Source organism: Polypterus senegalus, chromosome 13 (genome assembly GCF_016835505.1).
Source record: "Polypterus senegalus isolate Bchr_013 chromosome 13, ASM1683550v1, whole genome shotgun sequence".
Classification (NCBI taxonomy): Eukaryota; Metazoa; Chordata; class Cladistia; order Polypteriformes; family Polypteridae; genus Polypterus; species Polypterus senegalus.
This window is the reverse complement of record NC_053166.1, coordinates 35,376,440-35,396,356: the sequence shown is the minus strand read 5'-3', so window position 1 is coordinate 35,396,356 and position 19,917 is coordinate 35,376,440. Positions and strand designations below refer to the sequence as shown.

Genomic DNA, 19,917 nt, shown 5'->3' with positions numbered 1-19,917 from the left:
TATTGAAACTTCCTTGTAGATGTACACAAAAGAATTGTGCCATAGTTAGCACCATTACCACTCAGTTCAAGTTCAGTCATTTTTTTCTGCACCCGCATACCCAGGTCCAGACATGGATTTTGTGAAGTCTGCACATTCTCTATGAGTCTTTTCCTTCATTTATAATAAAAAAAAAAAAATAAGAGTGTTTTAGGTTTAATGTTGGATCTAAATTGGTCGTATATGAGTTTGGGTATGGTAATATACACATGATGGACTGGCAATCCACGCAGAGTTGGTTACAGGCTTACAGTTGATACTATATGAATGTGGTCCAGTGCTGCTCAGCTGACTTGATCAGGTTTGACGATATATTAAAATGTTACCAAATAAATACACAAGTTGAACTGTACTCCTTTTATTTGTAAAAGTATTAAGATTTTTTTCCAGTAACAGAATCATATTCATCACAATCTCGTATTCTTTTTTTATACAGATTTGCACTAAAGGAAAAGGCCTGCACCTGTAAAAAATGTCATTCAACAGGTATTATTTTAACTCTGGTAAAAGATAACAATTCTCCCATAACTTTTCTGCAAGCACAAAAAAAAAAAATATCTGGGTTTTTTTTCCCCATATTACTCAGAAACCTGGGTAAGCTCAGTGCAATCAAAATAACAAAATGACAGCTTGAGGAAAGGCAGGATAGAAGCTTTCCATTTCTGTATATCATTTCTAGAGTACATCGCCTTTACTTTGTATTTTTTCTTCCCCAACCATGTAAAATGAAATATAATTTTATCCCTTCATAAAAATAGCATGACAAGAGACAAGTAACAGAGTACACATCCCAGTAAAACAATACTAAAAGGTTAAACCACTTTTAACAATAATTTCAATACTGTACATTTTATATTTTGTAATGTATTTTTAATGAAATATTCCGTTGTATGGTATTTGAAATTTTTCTTTGATCTTACAATGTAAATTCTGAGCAGGAAAAACAAGAATGTAAATGTCTCTTAACAGACAATAAAGAATATATGCCAATTAACTGCTCTGTGTGCAGCAAACACAGTTTATCAGCTGCACAGTATTGTCATGCAAATGGCATATACAAATATACCACAGAATAAAAAGCTGTGAGTAAAACACAAAAATCTTCACTCTTTCCTCTTTATAACACATTTTTACACTTTTTTTTTTTTAAACTTATGATTGAAACATGTCTCAAAAGCTGTGACTTCAATCCAGATTTAAAGCATCTTTTACATGGAAATATTCACTTTTCAAAAGTCAAAAGGGTTAGCAAACTCAGTAACAAGGACTACCAAGATGTGATCTATGATGGAATACAGCAATAATGTCAATTAATGTATCAAATAATATGCCGGACAATTAAAAACACTCAGTTTAAGTGGTTCTAAAATTTACAATCATTCTTGTCATGAACAGTATGAAAGTTATTAGTATATAACGATTTGTTGCTGAAGGAAAAAAAAAGCTAAATAAAACAAAGAAAAAGTAACTACTTTTAATTGTTGTTTACCAGCAGCTTAGCTCAACAAAACAGTACTATCACAGTTTAACTATAAACAGGAAAATTTAATGGCAAACTCGATTATTCACTATGATGAAAAATCAAATAATTTTTTACACATATATACACCATAATAATTAAATTTCCCACTGAAAACCTCTAGATCCAATCTAGGAAATGTCTATTTAAATACGCGATAGTAGTTTAACCCATAGTTTGTACTTAAAAAATAAAAAATAAAAAAAATTTGCTGTGCATTAGCTAACAATTCAGCAACAGAAACTGACATCCTTTAAATAGAATCTCAAAACAGATGACATTTGACCCTTCTCTGAACGTAATTTGTAGCACAATACACAATGGGAAACAAATGGATTCACCTATCTGAACTTTAATTTTATCTTACAATATCTTTTTGTTTAGCATTTAAGTTTTCTTAATGAAAAAAATTATAAAGCTATGATCATAGGTAATAAATACTAAAAGAACTTCAAGACTGTGTTCAGAGTAATGTTTTATCTCCACTTAGTAACTACAAATTGTAATATTAAAAAAAAACCACATTACTCTTTAAACATCTTTCAAATATAACAGGCACATTGGTTACAGAATTGTGTATTTTAATGGTCAAGAACATGAAATAATTGCTCAATGATAGATTTCAGGTAAACAGTCATTTTTCATATAAGCAGGGCAGTTTTGCTGATGTGACCGATTGTAGTTTAATGTTGAAAACATTCAGTTAAAGTCTTTTGCATTTGATAGCACATATCCTTTGTCATCAGAACTGGTACTTTCATAAAAAGAAATATGTTTCTAGAACCTTGCAACTGGAGACACTGCAATAATGACCAAACATGACCTCTTTCAAGTTTCCTACATTTTTAACAACAAATACATTTAGTGAGAGGGGGGGAAAAAAAAGTGTTCTCTTGCCACACTGCAAGACACAGTAACCTTTACATTGGTAAGAGTTTGTTGGGCATTGGTTAAAACACAAAAAGCAACCTGTTAATCATTCCACATCAACTTACTAGCCATTGACACAAAAAAAAAAAAAAATACAATTTGTTAAAAAAAAAAAAAAAAAAATATTAAAAATCAAAACACAAAATAAAAATGCAAAAGTATACATACTTTTGGATGAGGCTCTTTTTTAAGTTTGGGCTGTGGAAATTAAAATAAAATAATCTCAACTGGCTCAGCTGGAAGACAAATTATCTTTTAACCAACAAATTCTTCACAGAATAAAGGTTACACAGGCCCTATTTGATTCAGACATATATAAAATGATGTTGACTGTGCTTGTCCTCCATACTGCATACAGTGACTTAATTATGGACACATTTACACAAGCTTCTTGGCTTCAAAAAAGCTCTTGAGGTGTCTCATTTGCCAGAAACCAATTGCAACAAGAATGAGGGTCTGAATAATTGACCACCAAAGAACTCTCTGGTTAGTACTTTCACTTGTTTGTCTGAAACGCTCCTCACGGTACTACAAAAAAAAGAAAAGAAAAAAAAAAAAAAAAGAACAGAAGTGTTACAGACAGCATTAATAAGGGGCACATATTCATTTTTATCTTTATTATACACTGAAAAAAAATCCTGGTTTTTCATTACACATCTGAGAGTCATAATTACATACAGTATTCTATTTGATTACAGTGTGCTACATTTATCTGCATCATTATAACATTGCAATCATATTATGTAAACAATTATGGAGCCAAGTAATGATTCAAACTATATCAAGAATAGGATTAGAATCTCTCATGTGTATGGTTTTACTACATTGAGTTAGTTTTTAAAGGCTGTTTGTTAAATATTTTGGTATGAATTAAAAATAATGTCTTACCCTTTGGTAGTTTTGCTCTTTTTGAATCTGTTCCACCTGTTCAATTAGCTGCCGGACTCGTAACTGAAGTTCAGTCAGTTTGTCCTTAGCTGCAATCTCTGCATAATTAGTAGCATGTTCACCAACTTGAATATCAAGGTGAACTCTCTGAAAATACAATAAACAAGAACATCATGTCCAATATTCTAGTAATATCAACAATACAAGAGATAATGAAAACCATTTAAAATGGTATATACACATAACTACTCAATCAATTATGGTTTAAAAATCTTGTACAATAATCACATAAACCATAACCAGGTTGTGCCATTCCATTTTTTAAAAATATTTTTAACAATGTTAAATACATTTTCACTACTTCAAAATTCAGAAGAGACTAGGTTATCTCCGTGTCAAGTTTACCCATTCTTCTTGAATCTGTCCAAAGTTTGCACCCACATGTCAAACACATGGGCATTTGGATTACTGATGACAATACACTAGGTCTGTGTGGGTGGTGAGTGCTTGTAAGTGGGCTCTGCACTGGACTAGCTCGATAAGCTGTTCAACATTGCATATATAACTGGGAAAATTGAACTGACTGGCTCCCACTGCAATTCAATGAATTCAATGATGGAAGCAGATCAAACCAAGAATTGGCTTCAGTAGAAATCAAAGCTGAATGGGTGTGCAGAGTACAAACAATGCCACACACTCACGTTAAAGCCATTCAAATTTGCCATCTGATCAAAAAAGGCTATTGACAACAGAAGCAAAATTAACCTCCTAGAGAAGACCCACACCAACAAAACTGTATGTGCAACTATTAGACAGCGGGCATCCTGGCCCCAAAGAATAACATATCAAGGTGCATGTACTACTTGGTTTAATTATTTTTTTTTTTTTGTAGTAATTATTAACTTAAAAGTACTCTACAATGTTAACATTTAGATACATTTTTTTTCATGAAACCCTTGCATTGCTGCAAGTTAAGTTGTAGTCCTACCAGCATTCCTCCAGCAAACAGAGCAAATTTGGAGGAATTGGAATGGAGGCAGATTTGATGCTCTCCAGGTGTGTGGGATGTGAAGGTAAATCTTCCTTCAGATCCATATTGCCTGGATAGAATAACCTATGAAAAAGAAAGAAAATGACACATTTCACAACTTAAGAGTCAATGGAGCAGCCCTCCTTCCAAATATAACATTTTAACAAAACTGTATGAATGCACATTTACTTTAAAAAAGTAAACAGTCTGATGTAAAGTCAAAAAAAGTTTTACTACAATCGGTTAGCTAGTTCTAAAAAAGAAAAAAAAATGTACAATTAAGTTTTCTATGTAATATTTAAAAATATAGTATTTCATATGATAATGCAGAATGTGTTTCAGGCTTGTTCCCAAGATGAAGCATACTTCTCTTGCTTTATTCTGAAACATCTGGTGCATCATTCTTTAGTAAATGTTCAATTTTACATAGACAAAAAAAAAAAAAACACACACACACTTGATTATATTCCCCCCCCCACAAAAGACTTGTAACCTTAACTGACAGATCTATTCTGAAATCTCATTACCTTATCATCTGGATCCTTAACTTCCACAAACATCCCTAGGCCTGGAGTGGCAGGCAAGTACTCTTCTCTTTGCTTATCATAGAGTTGAGTGCGGTAATTCCCTGGAAATGCAAATATACCACTCATGATTTCCAAAAACATACAAATTACCACAGAAATATATTTTTGCCCTCAAACTATACATTTTTTATTATTTATCAACTGCAGTGCCAGAGTATTTTTTTTTTTTTACATTGGATGCATATTTGATCAAAATTGAAGTACTCTAATTTACAACTTTATGGACTAAAAATAAAACTGGCACGAACACTTCTGCTATCTACTTTTCAGATGTTCTGTGTATGTTAGCAGGTGTAAATATACAACTGATTTTGAATATCATTAATAAGATGCACTGTACTTTCAAAAAACTAAACTTTCCTTTCGACTGTTTGTGTATTTTCAATTAATTTTTATATAAATAGTAAAGTTACATTAATTAGATTTAAACTGAAGCACATTCTAAACATTTATTATCAACCATCAGTTACAAATATATTTAAAAGGCCAAATACAAGGAAAAATCTAGTGAACCACCACCATGTAAAATGTTCGTTGACTGTACTCTGAGGGGAAACAATTCAAAGAGTTCACCACCAATTGAATATTTTTCATTTTATTGTAAGCCTGAAAAACTGTACGTGACATATAAAAATATCACGATATTTGGCTCATTTCTGAATTAACAGTGCAGACGCAAGCTCTACTGTGCCTTTAACCTTTTCTGTCAACCAACGTCTATGTATATTAAATATTTAATAAAATACGCAGAAACTACGTGGTATGTGCACACTTATGATGTATTAGCAGTATGTATTTCCCTGGTGATTTATATTATCATCCATATGCGTGTACTTGCTTACTTTGTAAAAATCTTACTGTGAAAAACGCTGATAGCGTAAATTAAATTTGATAACGTAAAACAGAATTTACTAATTCTTTAGTACGAAAAATTTAGATTCAACTTCCAAAACCACGGAATCCTGCAGACATTTTCCATATACCAAACGATTCATCTGCACCATATTAAAAACTTTATTGTTGATATAGTACATTTTTTAAATTCTGATTTACTCAAAATAAAATTTGTGTAACTGAAATAAACTTTTATACGGAGGTACATTTCTCAGTGCTCTTATAGGGCAATGAATCCACCGGCACCAGAAGATCTTTATTTACTTTTATTTCGCTTGATTTGTGACAATGTTTATGCTCATTCACTTTCGTGTATAAATCTACAATACATTAACACTTAGATTTAGGTACAGTATGTTGTGAAATTACAATCAATCGTCATAAAGAACAAATTATTTTACTTTCGAGGGAAAAAATAACTGCTTTCGTAAAAGATAACGTTAACAGCCCGAACACAAGACAACAAAACAGTAAAACTATTTAATTCGGGTAATTAAAAGTGTTAAAATATTGTATTTAAATTCCCAGTTAGTTTCGTCTGGTTTGTACAGATACATGGTAAGACAAAACAACGAGATAAAAAAAACAAACATGCATTACAAATACCTATAACCATGGTTTCATCCGGAATTTCTTCTATAAAACACTTTTTCTCCGTTTCACCTATATGAAAATAGAGAGCAGAACATAAACTACACATAACTGTTAGGAAAGGAAATGTGAGTAGGAGCTGCATTTTCAACGCCACCATTTTCACTACCGGGAAGTGAAAGGTAAGACAAGCGGGCATGCGCAAGAGAAGCAGTGCCACGTAACCTCTAGTGCAGAATTGACCAATGCTCTGCTGGAGAAGTTGCCGTGTTGGATGATGGGAAAAGTAGTTCTCGCCGTCGTTTATTTAATACAAGATTTGAGGGAGTTGCCTATGGAGGTAACGTATTATGCCATTAGTCCGTAGACAGTATGTTTAAGTGCAGTGGTTTCCCTCACAGCGAACAGTAGATGCCATAGACTGCCTTATGCCATCAATGGTTTGGTTCACCTGTTGTTTCCCAACACCGCTCCTGTCGACCCTAAATTAGTTTAGCAGGACAAAAAAAAGAAGAATTGACATGTTACTAAAACTGATAGAAATTATTAGACGCGGGTGGTAATTGCTGTGGCAGATACACGCGCATGTCTTCTTAGAGCGACGTCCAAGAGCCTTCATTTATAAAACTTGATTACGCTCGGAAACTTGCGTAGCCTAAGACATTTCTTCGTTTCTTACACAAAAGTCGGGATTCATATAACTCGAATTCGACTTGCAAATAGATTAGAGTTTTGATAAGTTTTGACCATCTGTAAGTCCTACACAGACTTTTGGTGATGGCATTTTAGCAATTCTAAGGATCAGATCAACAAAGTGAACAGAAAATCTCATTTTGAACCCACAACCTGCAAAGCTTTAACCACTACACCTGCCTAACACTGTAGGGACCTTCTCATAGACCAGAGAACCTTTCCTAAAATGAAATGGTATTTTTTGAAGCAATGAAACCACACAACCCAGTAAAATGTGATCAAAGAACCATTAATTTTAACAACGTATTGGGTGTGTAAAAGAGGAAATTATTGAATACAACAAATTCAATTTGAAATAACGTCTGCCAAGATAAATCTGAAACAGAGCTCTGTCTTTCTGTGTTCTGTTTAAAGGATTAGTGACATGGAATTGAGAGCTGTTAAGAGTAAACGGATTTGTGGGGGTGAGTTACATTGGTCCTGGTGGGCCACAGTGGTTGCTAGCTTTTGTCCTAACTGCAGTTCATGTTTTAACTCTGCAATATCAGGTCATTCTTGTATCATAAGTTTTTTTTTGCCTTTTTAAGGATATCATCCACATAATTTGTAGTCTGAAGTGGATGAATAATTTTCACTGCTTCACTTTTCCTCTTCAGTTTCCTATTTTATTAAACCCGACGGTTCATGATGAACGAACACAGGTGTAAATGGAAACAAGTTAGATGGAGAACTGCTAATTCCTTTGTCATTTGCATCTTTTTACTAAAATAAGGAGCAATTAAAAACTGTGGATGCAGCTATTTTAAGACTAAAATAAGAAATTAAGGGTTCGAAATTCCAACAAGCAAGACATTTCAAATGAAGCACAAAAATGGCCTTGAGCAATATGTGACTTCTCATTAAGCCGGGGGTCCTCAATCATGGTCCTGGAGGGCCGCAGTGGCTGCAGGTTTTTGCTCCAACCCAATTGCTTAATAAGAAGCTCTTATTGCTCAAGTAACACTTCTGCTTCACTTTAGTTTTCTCGCTTTAAGATTGAGATTTTGAACCCTTTTTGCTTATTTTAGTCTTAAACAGCTGTATTCTTGGTTTTTAATTGAGATGCAAATGACAAAAGAGACCAGCATTTCTCCATTTAGCTTGTTTCCATTTACACCTGTATTTTATTTATCATGCACTATTGGGTTTAATTACATATTTGGAAGGAAAGTGAAGAGAAAAAAGTAACGGACTGAGAATAACTCATCAATTTTATCGTTCAAATCATTTGGATGATATTGTTAGAAAGGGGATGAAAATCTAGGATATGAGAATGACTTAACATAGTAGAGTTAAAGCACTAACAAGCCATGAAATTAAATTTTTGGCAAGAATTGCTTTCTAATTAAGCAACTGGGTTAGAACAGAAACATGCAGCCACTGCGGCCCTCCAGGACTGTGATTGAGGACCCCTGTATTAAGCAATTGGGTTAGAATAAAAACCTGGCGCCAATGTGGCCCTGTAAGGCCGATGTTGCTGAGAACTTCAGTATAGTATCCGTTGCTCCATCCATTCTCTAATCCTCACTTATCCAGGGCAGGGGGCATCTGGAGTCTTTCCCATGCAACGGGCACACACAGGAACAATCCCTGAACAGAGAACCAGTCGATTATAGGGTGAACACACACACATCAGGGGACAACTTGGCATTGCCACTTCATCTAATCCACATGTCATGGACTGCTGTTGTGTCACTATGCACCTAATTCATTAATAAATACATTTACAGTAACTGTGGTCTTAAAATTGAGAAAGACATACTTTAGTAACATGGCACACACACTTTTTGTTAGGTGTTGCCGGCGCCCTTGCCACTCCATAAATTTGCCAAATGTCAGTAATACCTTAAGTTCACACTCACTGAAGTTTCACTTTCGGTGTTCTCTGATTATCTGAAAATAAACACGTCACTCAAAAATACAGTACAGCCAAATATATAGGTAAATAACAAAACTGTATAAATGCGCAATTACTTTACAATAGTAAAGTCTCCATAAACAGGTCCATAAATATTTGGACAGAGACAACTTTTTTCTAATTTTGGTTATGTACATTACCACAATTAATTTTAAATGAAACAACTCAGATGCATTTGAAGTTTATACTTTCAGCTTTAATTCCGTGGGTTGAACAAAAAGATTGCATAAAAATGTGAGGCAACTAAAGCATTTTTTAACACAATCCCTTCATTTCAGGGGCTCAAAAGTAATTGGACAAATTAAATAACTGGAAATAAAATGTTCATTTCTAATGCTTGGTTAAAAACCCTTTGCTGGCAATGACAGCTGGAAGTCTTGAACTCATGGACATCACCAGGGGCCTCATGTATAAAGCCGTGCGTAGAACTCGCACTATAACTCGCACTCCAACTGGACACAGAATCCATGACATTCGTGATATTACAGCTCTGAATAACTAAAATACTGAGATGTATACGTGATATCATTTTTAAGATGATAGGAGTTAAAGCACGTTATTAAACATGAGTTTCACGGCGCAGTAATTGTGTGTGACCCTCGATGAAATAATTTATTGCAGCAGTACTCAGGGGCGGCTCTAGGCTTGTAGTGGCACTGGGCAGAGGAAGAATCGGTGGCTCCTTTGCCCGCCAATGTCAGTAAGGTAGCTTATGCACGGTGGATGGCCACGTCCATTGCAGACACTGCATAGCCGCCTCGTGCTCATGACACAAGCATTTAACTTTTGCCGAAATTTGTCGCTGCGTTTTTAGCTGTGTTGTTATTTTCTCTTTCTGTTTTATATTCAATATATATTGGCGTAGCCACCACTGCAGTCCTTGCTTTTCTTTCCCCAAATACCAAATCAGAATTTGGGAGCGCCGATTCTTCAAAACGTTTCAGGAACATTGAAATATCTTCGTAGTACATGTTTAATTATTCTATCCTTAACGACACTCCCAGTTATTTAAATGAAGTTAAAGTTTTATCTGTATAATATAATAAACATATTTTGCTGCATTTCATCTTAAAATGATATCGTCATCATATGTAAATATGCGTTTTATAAAGTGGCTCAGGTTGTGCAATATTATAACTGTAGTGCAAGTTTACAGTGGGGTGATTGTACTTATAAGTGCAAACAGTTCTACAAGGAGCAATTGATTGAGTGCGTTTGTAGTTCTTGGGATGAAACTGTTTCTGAACCGCGAGGTCCGTACAAGAAAGGCTTTGAAACGTTTTGCCGTGGCTGAGACAGCGTGTACTTGAAGCTGTATACCGATAATTCTCTTTCCGATCAGCTGCTGCTATGATTCCCCACTCACATACACTGATATAAATACTCCGAGGGGTGCAGTGAGAGTAATATGGAAAAAGATGATCCGCTGTGGCAACCCTTAAAGGGTACAGCTGAAAGAAGAAAAAGAAGGTGCAGTGAAACTAATAACGCTAAAGCAGTTATGGTATTTGGAATACTATGGCTATTCCCAGGACCATTATATTGTTACAAGTCAATTACAATCAGATGCATTACACTAATAAACAATATGCAGTTAGTTTCTGTGTATTTATAAAGCCGCGTTGGGAAAATAAAGAGTAACCACACAGGAACAGTAGCACTGCTTTGACGCTTGGGGCTGCCAGTCTGCAAAACCGAGATGGAGAACTTGCGTACGACAAGGTATGAGGTACCGTGAAAAAGTGCATGGCTTTACGCCAAGTGTAGGTTTTATACATCGCGATTTGAACATGGAAAAGTTCTTACGCAACATTTCTGTGCGTACGCACCGTTTATACATGAGGCCCCAGGTGACTGACTTGGCCATTCAAGAATTTTTCACTTCTTTGCTTTAATAAACTCCTGGGTTGCTTTGGCTGTATGTTTTGGGTCATTGTCCATCTGTATCATGAAACACCGCCTAATCAATTTGACTGCATTTAGCTGGATTTGAGCAGACAGTATGTCTCTGAACACCTCAGAATTCACTCGGCTGCTTCTGTCCTGTGTCACATCATCAATAAACGCTAGTGTCCCAGTGCCACTGGCAGCCATGCACGCCCAAGCCATCTCACTGCCTCCACCGTGTTTTACAGATGATGCGGTATGCTTTGGATAATGAGCTGTTCCATATGTTTTTCTTGCCATCATTCTGGTAGAGGTTGATCTTGGTTTCATCTGTCCAAAGAATGTTTTTCCAGAACTGTGCTGGCTTTTTTAGATGTTCTTTAGCAAAGTCCAATCTAGCCTTTCTATTCTTGAGGCTTATGAGTGACTTGCACCTTGCAGTGCACCCTCTGTATTTACTTTCATGCAGTCTTCTCTTTATGGTAGACTTGAATATTGATACGCCTACTCCATGGAGAGTGTTGTTCACTTGGTTGGCTGTTATGAAGGGGTTTCTCTTCACCATGGAAATGATTTTGCAATCATCCACCACTGTTGTCTTCCGTGGACGTCCAGGGGCCTCATGCATAAACAGTGTGTACGCACAGAAATGTTGCGTAAGAACTTTTCCACGTTCAAATCGCGATGTATAAAACTTACACTTGGAGTAAAGCCACGCACTTTTCCACGGTACCTCATACCCTGTCCTCCGCTCAATTTTGCAGATTGGCGGCACCCAGCGTCAAAGCAGTGCTACTATTCCTGTGTGGTTACTCTTCAATTTCCTGATGCGGCTTTATAAATACACAGAAACTAACCGCATATTGTTTATTAGTGTAATGCATCTGATTGTAATTAACTTGTAACAATATAATGGCCCAGGGAACAGCCATAGTATTCCAAATACCATAACTGCTTTAGCATTGTTACTCTCACTGCACCTTCTTTTTCTTCTTTCAGCTGCTCCCTTTAAGGGTTGCCACATCGGATCATCTTTTTCCATATTACTCTCACTGCACCACTCGGAGTATTTATATCACTGTATCTGAGTGTGAATCACAGCAGCAGCTGATCGGAAAGAGAATTATTGGTATTACAGCATCAAGCCCACGCTGCCTCAGCAAAATGTTTCAAAGTCTTTCCTGTACGGACCTCGCGGTTCAGAAACAGTTTCATCCCAAGAACTATAAACGCACTCAATCAATTGTTCCTTGTAGAACTGTTTGCACTTATAAGTAGAATTACCTCACTGTAAACTTGCACTACAGTTATAATATTGCACAACCTGAGCCACTTTATAAAGCGCGTATTTACATATGATGATGATATCATTTGTAAGATGAAATGCAGCAAAATATGTTGATTATATTATACAGATAAAACTTTAACTTAATTTAAATAATCTGTATTGTTAATATTTAAACATGTGAGGACACAGTGCTGCAGCGCTAGCAAGTTCAGTTTTGTTCCTGCCTTGCGCTGTATATTTGCTGAGGCTGACGTGACACTGGAAGGATAGATGAACAGAATAATTAAACACGTACTACAAAGATATTTCAATGTTCCTTAAAAGTTTTGAAGAATTGTCGTTGTAAGCTTACAGATGACTTAACGTCTATTACAGATCTGATTATGTGGCGATTGGGCATTTGGGGAAAGAAAAGTAAGGACAGGAATTGGAGATTAGTACATTTGAAAGAGACAGTACTGCTGCAATAAATTATTTCATCAAAGGTCGCGCATGGCACAGCAGCATCTTGTGTGAGACAGGAACAATTACTGCGCCACCGTGTTTCCATGTTTAATAACATGCTTTCATTCCAATCATCATGAAAATGATACCACGTATACATCTCAGTATTTTAATTATTCAGAGAGCTGCAATATCACGAATGTAATGGATTCTGTGTCCTGTCGGAGAAAGAGAAAGAACGGAAGCATGTAGTGATTCACATACATAGAGCACATTGAAGATCAAATACAAAACAAAGCATTTAATGTGCTACTTTAGTTACGATGAGATTTGAGAAACTAGTAAATGATTTTAAGATGAAGTTTATGATGTTCTACTTTATTGACAAAATAAACTATGTGATTAAAGTGAAAATTTCGAGATTAAAGTTGACATTTTGTGCTTTTTTCCCCCACTGTGTGCCTATTTTTTGTCTGTACCCTAATAAGCTCAGACAGTGGCCTACAACTCACCTTTTCACTGCGACTTTGATATGCGACTTCTTTTTTATTTTGGCACTGTGCAACTTTGTGAACGTGAGCTTTTGAGTTTCATACAGTAGTATGCTTTTCCTTTGCCTCCACTAGGTATTCGCTGAAATTCTTATATTTTCCCCCATGCTTTTCCCATTGTCTTTTCACAGAACGCTGAGCTTAAGGGCTATTTATATTGATTTGCATATTCAAAGAGGCGTAATTCTGGGAGGAGTTGAGGGCGGGACAGAAGGCATGTGCGTTACTTTTTATGCTGACTGGGATTTATGGAGCGGAAGAACATGGAAGTTGGAGTATGCACAGATTCCTGTATTTAGATTTTTCTGTGCCTAAGCACATTTCAGCATTTGTGCTTACGTCATGTTATAGTGCGAATTCTACACAAGGAGTTATGCATGAGGCCCCAGGTCTTTTTGCATTGCTGAGTTCACCAGTGCTTGCTTTCTTTCTCAGGATGTACCAAACTGTAAATTTTGCCACTCGTAATGTTGTAGCAATTTCTCAGATGGGTTTTTTGTGTTTTCATAGCTTAAGGATGGCTTCTTTCACCTGCATGGAGAGCTCCTTTGACCGCATGTAGTCTGTTCACAGCAAAATCTTCCACATGCAAGCACCACACCTCCAATCAACTCCAGGCCTTTTATCTGCTTAATTGATAAGACATAACGACGGACTTGCCCACACCTCCACATGAAATAGCCTTTGAGTCAATTGTCCAATTACTTTTGAGCCCCTGAAATGAAGGGATTGTGTTAAAAAAAATGCTTTAGTTGGCTCACATTTTTACGCAATCTTTTTGTTCAACACACTGAATTAAAGCTGAAAGTCTGCACTTCAACTGCATCTGAGTTGTTTCATTTAAAATTCATTGTGGTAATGTACAGAACCAAAATTAGAAAAAAGTTGTCTGTCCAAATATTTATGAACCACTGTGTGTGTGTGTGTGTATATATATATATATATATATATATATATATATATATATATATACACACATATACATACAGGGGGTCCTCGAGTTACAACGTTTCGAGTTTACAATGCTCACTCCCATAAAAACTTTAAAAAATTGAGACATGAGAAGGAATAAAGGTAAGGATTTTTTTTACACTCATTTTTTCTGTTACTACAGTACAGTGTACAGTACAGTATATTTATGTCCTTTTCCTTTTTCTGAGGCTTAGATTTTGTGTTTTTATGTTCTAGATTATGATTTTGCAAATGTGTTAAGATAGGTAAGTGACTTAGGCTAGAGTGTGTTTCGACTTACACCAAAATTCGGGTTACATCACTGTTGTAGGAACAGAACTGTGTCGTAACCCGAGGACCCCCTGTATATATATGGTAACTACATCATGAATATTAATAAATGGCGTTTTTAAGCTATGCATGGTTCTTAGCGGAACCTGGCGGTAAGTGGCTGAAAGTGTGTGCATGCAGGCTTAGTTTTAAGTTGATTTTAGATTTCTAAAAGAACTTGGGGGTGGGATCAGACGTATTTACGGTTTTATAAAACTTTGCTTGTGCAGTACTACTTGGACATTATTGCAGTGTAAAAGTTGTAACTTCCAGTGATAATGACAAGAAAATTCCAATTAGCAAATGAACCAAAACAGAGCATTATTACCTGTAGAAGTATAGGCCTTTTATTTCGAGAAATTGCAAAAAAAAAAGTGAGTCCAGTGGTGTCCTACACAATCCAAAGGCAGTTAGAAACTGTGATAGGAAGAGATCTAGTAGAGCCAAAGTCACCACCCAATCTATTTGACAAGTTTCTGAGGGTCACCAGCTTTTGTGATAGGTGCCTCACAGCACAACAGCTTCAAACAGCTTCAAACAGTGGTTAAAAAAAGCAAGTGCCAGTTTCTACCGTGAAGAAGAGACATTGTGTTGCAGGTTTGACGGGGCGAGTGGCAGTAAGAAAGCCATTCCTTAAAGGACAAAATAGGGCCTTGAAATACCGACTGTGGACTACTGAAGACTGGAAGAAAGTCTTACGGACTGATAAGTCAAAATACTGTATGACATGTATGTTTCATCACACAGGGTGTTTGTATGCTGTTGACTTGGTGAAAGTATGCTTCCTCAGTGTGTGGCACCAACTGTCAAACATGGAGGATGATGTGTGATGGTCTGGGGCTCTTTTGCTGGAGGCAGAGTTGGTGAATGTGGAGATGGTTACCACAGTTTGCTCGTTACATCAGCAAAGGGAGGCTACTTTTATGAAATCAAAAATTTGAATGAAACTTTGTACTGTACACTTCATAATTCCTTGACTTAATTTGCCATTATTTGTTATATGCTTTAATTTCATGAAATATTAAGACATTAAACCATGTGCATTTCAATAAAAACTGAGATGGTCTAAATCTTTTGACAGGTAGTGTATATTATATGATAGCTTTTGAGCAATTTTTACCTAAATTTGCATACTTGCTCAGTCAAGCAGGAATGAATAATTTTTCCATGGACCCGGTGCCGGCCTTTCACCAGCTCCACTCAGAGCCCCCAATCATCGTTACTCTTTGTGTGGTTGAAATGTGCAAGGGCAGCTGGAATGTATGAAGAACATTAAGATTCACAGTGACTTGGGGCAAACATGAAAATTACATTTTTATTATTATCACTTGTAAAGAAAACTAGTACCAAGGTATCCCTTTAACCTAATTTTTTTTCTGCCTAAATGTGTATGTATTTGGAATATTTGTGAAGAAAAGACTTCATTTTAAAAAGCAAGGAAATAATTTTTGTCCCTGTTGTGACAAAAGCTCAAGTGCACATTTGGCACAGTATGCACCCGAGGTTGCAGTATTTTCCCCCCACTCTGGAATATACAGATTAGCAGACAAAGCCATCTTTTCTGCAATATGTATGCTGATATTTACAGAGACAGAGTAGCAAATAGCTTGCCACATCTTGTTTGCTGCCTTCTGCATTTAAAACAGCATTACCCATACAACTTTGAGACCTTCAAAGCATACTGGGTTTGTTTTTAGGGTTTAATGTATTTTAGTGTTCATCAGTGGCAATACTACTCTCAAGTGAACTTCTTACTTTTGTGTCCAAGTAACATTATACACATTGCCACTTTCTGGGGCCTTGACAAACAAGAATATCTCAAAGTATAGAACTCCCTATCTACAGTGAATCCGGAAAGTATTCACCACATTTTGTTATGTTACAGCCTTATTCCAAAATGGATTAAATTCATTTTTTCCTCAGAATTCTACATACAACACCCCATAATGACAACATGAAAAAAGTTTACTTGAGGTTTTTGCAAATTTATTAAAAATAAAAAAACTGAGAAATCACATGTACATAAATATTCACGGCCTTTACTCAATACTTTGTCGATGCACCTTTGGCAGCAATTACAGCCTCAAGTCTTTTTAAATATGATGCCACAAGCTTGGCACACCTATCCTTGGCCAGTTTTGCCCATTCCTCTTTGCAGCAGCTCTCCAGCTCCATCAGGTTGGATGGGAAGTGTCAGTGCACAGCCATTTTAAGATCTCTCCAGAGATGTTCAATCGGATTCAAGTCTGGACCACTCAAGAACATTCACAGAGTTGTCCTGAAGCCACTCCTTGGATATCTTGGCTGTGTGCTTAGGGTCGTTGTCCTGCTGAATGATGATCCGTCGCCCCAGTCTGAGGTCAAGAGCGATCTGGAGCAGGTTTTCATCCAGGATGTCTCTGTACATTGCTGCAGTCATCTTTCCATTTATCCTGACTAGTCTCCCAGTTCCTGCCGCTGAAAAACATCCCCACAACATGATGCTGCCATCACCTTGCTTCACTGTAGGGATGGTATTGGCCTGGTGATGAGCGGTGCCTGGTTTCCTCCAAACGTGAAGCCTGGCATTCACACCAAAGAGTTCTGAGAGTCCTTCAGGTGCCTTTTGGCAAACTCCAGGCGGGCTACCATGTGCCTTTTACTAAGGAGTGGCTTCCGTCTGGCCACTCTACCATACAGGCCTGATTGGTGGATTACTGCAGAGATGGTTGTCCTTCTGAAAGGTTCTCCTCTCTCCACAGAGGACCTCTGACAGAGTGACCATCGGGTTCTTGGTCACCTCCCTGACTAAGGCCTTTCTCCCCTGATCGTTCAGTTTAGATGGCCGGCCAGCTCTAGGAAGAGTCCTGGTGCTTTCGAACTTCTTCCGCTTACAGATGATGGAGGCCACTGTGCTCATTGGGACCTTCAAAGCAGCAGAAATTTTTCTGTAACCTTCCCCAGATTTGTGCCTCGAGACAATCCCGTCTCGGAGGTCTACAGACAATTCCTTTGACTTCATGCTTGGTTTGTGCTCTGAGATGAACTGTCAACTGTCGGACTTTATATAGACAGGTGTGTGCCTTTCCAAATCATGTCCAATCAACTGAATTTACCACAGGTGGACTCCAATTAAGCTGCAGAAACATCTCAAGGATGATCAGGGGAAACAGGATGCACCTCAGCTCAATTTTGAGCTTCATGGCAAAGGCTGTGAATACTTATGTACATGTGCTTTCTCAGTTTTTTTACCTTTAATAAATTTGCAAAAACCTCAAGTAAACTTTTTTCACGTTGTCATTATGGGGTGTTGTGTGTAGAATTCTGAGGAAAAAAATGAATTTAATCCATTTTGGAATAAGGCTGTAACATAACAAAATGTGGAAAAAGTGATGCGCTGTGAATACTTTCCGGATGCACTGTATTTCAAAGAAAACACAAATCCACTTACCTGATAGGACACCACAACAACCTTATCCCATCTTCTGTCACTATAGCTTTGGTTGTTAAGGGGTGAGAAGTAAAGTACAGGCTTCAAGCACTGATCACTATTAGCATGCCACCAAACATACAGTACATATACAAAGGACATTCAGAAAGTTTCCACACTTTTATATTTTCGTTGGAAAAAGTGAAGGTAGGAGTAGTAGTAATTGGGCATTAAGAAGCTGGTACAATGCTGGGAAAATTGCATCACAAATAATGGCGACTATGTAAAAAAAGTGATGTAATTTGTTTTTGAAATTCTTAATCTTTAAGACCTGAAATTAAATTTGTATGCTATGGAAGGCATATCAGAAAGGTAACCTCCCCCCCAAAATTATTACATATCACAACAAATACTGGTCTTAATACCAGAATGTATATTTTGTATTTTTTGATGCCAATGCTACACACTTCAAACTGATGAAGGAAAACCCACAGATATGTTGTCCACAAGATTTATTTTTTTTTATTACCCACTGAAATGTTTTACCCATTTCTTAGTACCTTTTCAAACTCTATATTGCAATTTTGCACTCTATGAAAGAGACCAAAGACACTGCCTGTTAAAAACCTTTCCTTCTTTCCATACTTCCTACAGTATCGACCAATTCGCTGTTGATTCTCCATGTTGATAAACACCAGAACCACAAAGTAATCCACTTGGGGTTTAAGACACAACAGTATGGTCTGGGCCATTTGCAGTAGGCATTTTTACTTCAACAAAAATATTTATCATCAATATGACATTCACTGGAAATAATGAAAAGGAAATGAATTTGAAGTTTCCAAAGTCATTACCTTAATTTCAAAAGTGTCTTTTATCCTGCGTTTTTAAGATACAAGAAAAGCGTACCACGGTCATGAGTCTCAATAGTCTGTCGTATGACATAACCTCGCCTACATTGGCTTACCCAGTTTCCACCTTCCCCTGAGTTCATATACTGGGCATCAGCCCAAGGCAGTAGAAGAAATTGAACGAGTTCTCCCTTTCAAAGATCTAAGAGGACAGTGGGAAAAGGATCTGTTAATCAATACATCAGAAAAAGAGTGTAAGGTAGCAATGCAGAGAATTCACTCGAGCTCCATATGCGCAAAGCATACAATTATTTAACTCAAAATTATATATCGAGCACCTGTGTCTCACCTAAAACTCTCCAAAATGTTTCCAGGGCAAGATCCAACCTGCGAACGTTGCAATCAAGTCCCAGCCTCACTGGGCCACATGTTTTGATCCTGCATCAAATTAACATCATTCTTGACCAAAATTTTTTAATTACCTTTCAGAACAGCCTTGGTCTCACAATCCCTCCTAACCCATTAACAGCTGTGTTTGGGGTTCTTCAAGAGGGGTTTAAAGTGGAGAAAGACAAACTGATTGCATTCACTACACTTTTGGTACACAGACTTATTTGGCTAAACTGGAAGAATCCTAACACTCCTCTTTTAAGTCAGTGGGAAACCGATATTTTATACTATTTGAAATTGGAAAAAAATCAAATACTCAGAGGATCTGTATAGATTTTTTTCAAAACATGGCAGGATCTAATCAGTAATATTTTAGAATAAGCTCTTAAAGCATCGAGGAAGCCGTTATCTCCACATTTCTTTTTCTTTTCCATTCATCTCTATTGGCTTATCAAACTCATTAATTTAGGTATGTTTACAAGCCTTAAGTTTTACTCTGTTGGACTTGCGCTCTCTCTCTCTCTCTCTCTCTCAGGGGTGGGGGTCGACTTGTTCTCAATCCTACTTTTTGTAAAAATTGACTCATTTGTATGGAATGATTACAATAAAATTTCAAACAAAAAAAGACTATTCTTGTTGTTAGCTTTTTAATAACATATAGTCTGTGAATGAAATAAACTACAATTGT

At 36.7% G+C, this 19,917-nt stretch overlaps 1 protein-coding gene across 1 annotated transcript; it reads right to left on the bottom strand.

Annotated features, from left to right (window-relative positions):
* Window positions 1–381: 381 nt before the first annotated feature.
* On the bottom strand, window positions 382–6,674 carry tmed9 (transmembrane p24 trafficking protein 9). Its single transcript, XM_039774512.1, has 5 exons — window positions 6,494–6,674; window positions 4,934–5,034; window positions 4,365–4,490; window positions 3,377–3,523; window positions 382–3,016 (listed from the first exon to the last, which is right to left on the bottom strand). The coding sequence occupies exons 1-5, from the start codon at window positions 6,636–6,638 to the stop codon at window positions 2,867–2,869; spliced, it is 669 nt and encodes a 222-aa protein (XP_039630446.1). The 5' UTR covers window positions 6,639–6,674; the 3' UTR covers window positions 382–2,866.
* Between the last annotated feature and the right edge of the window lie 13,243 nt (window positions 6,675–19,917).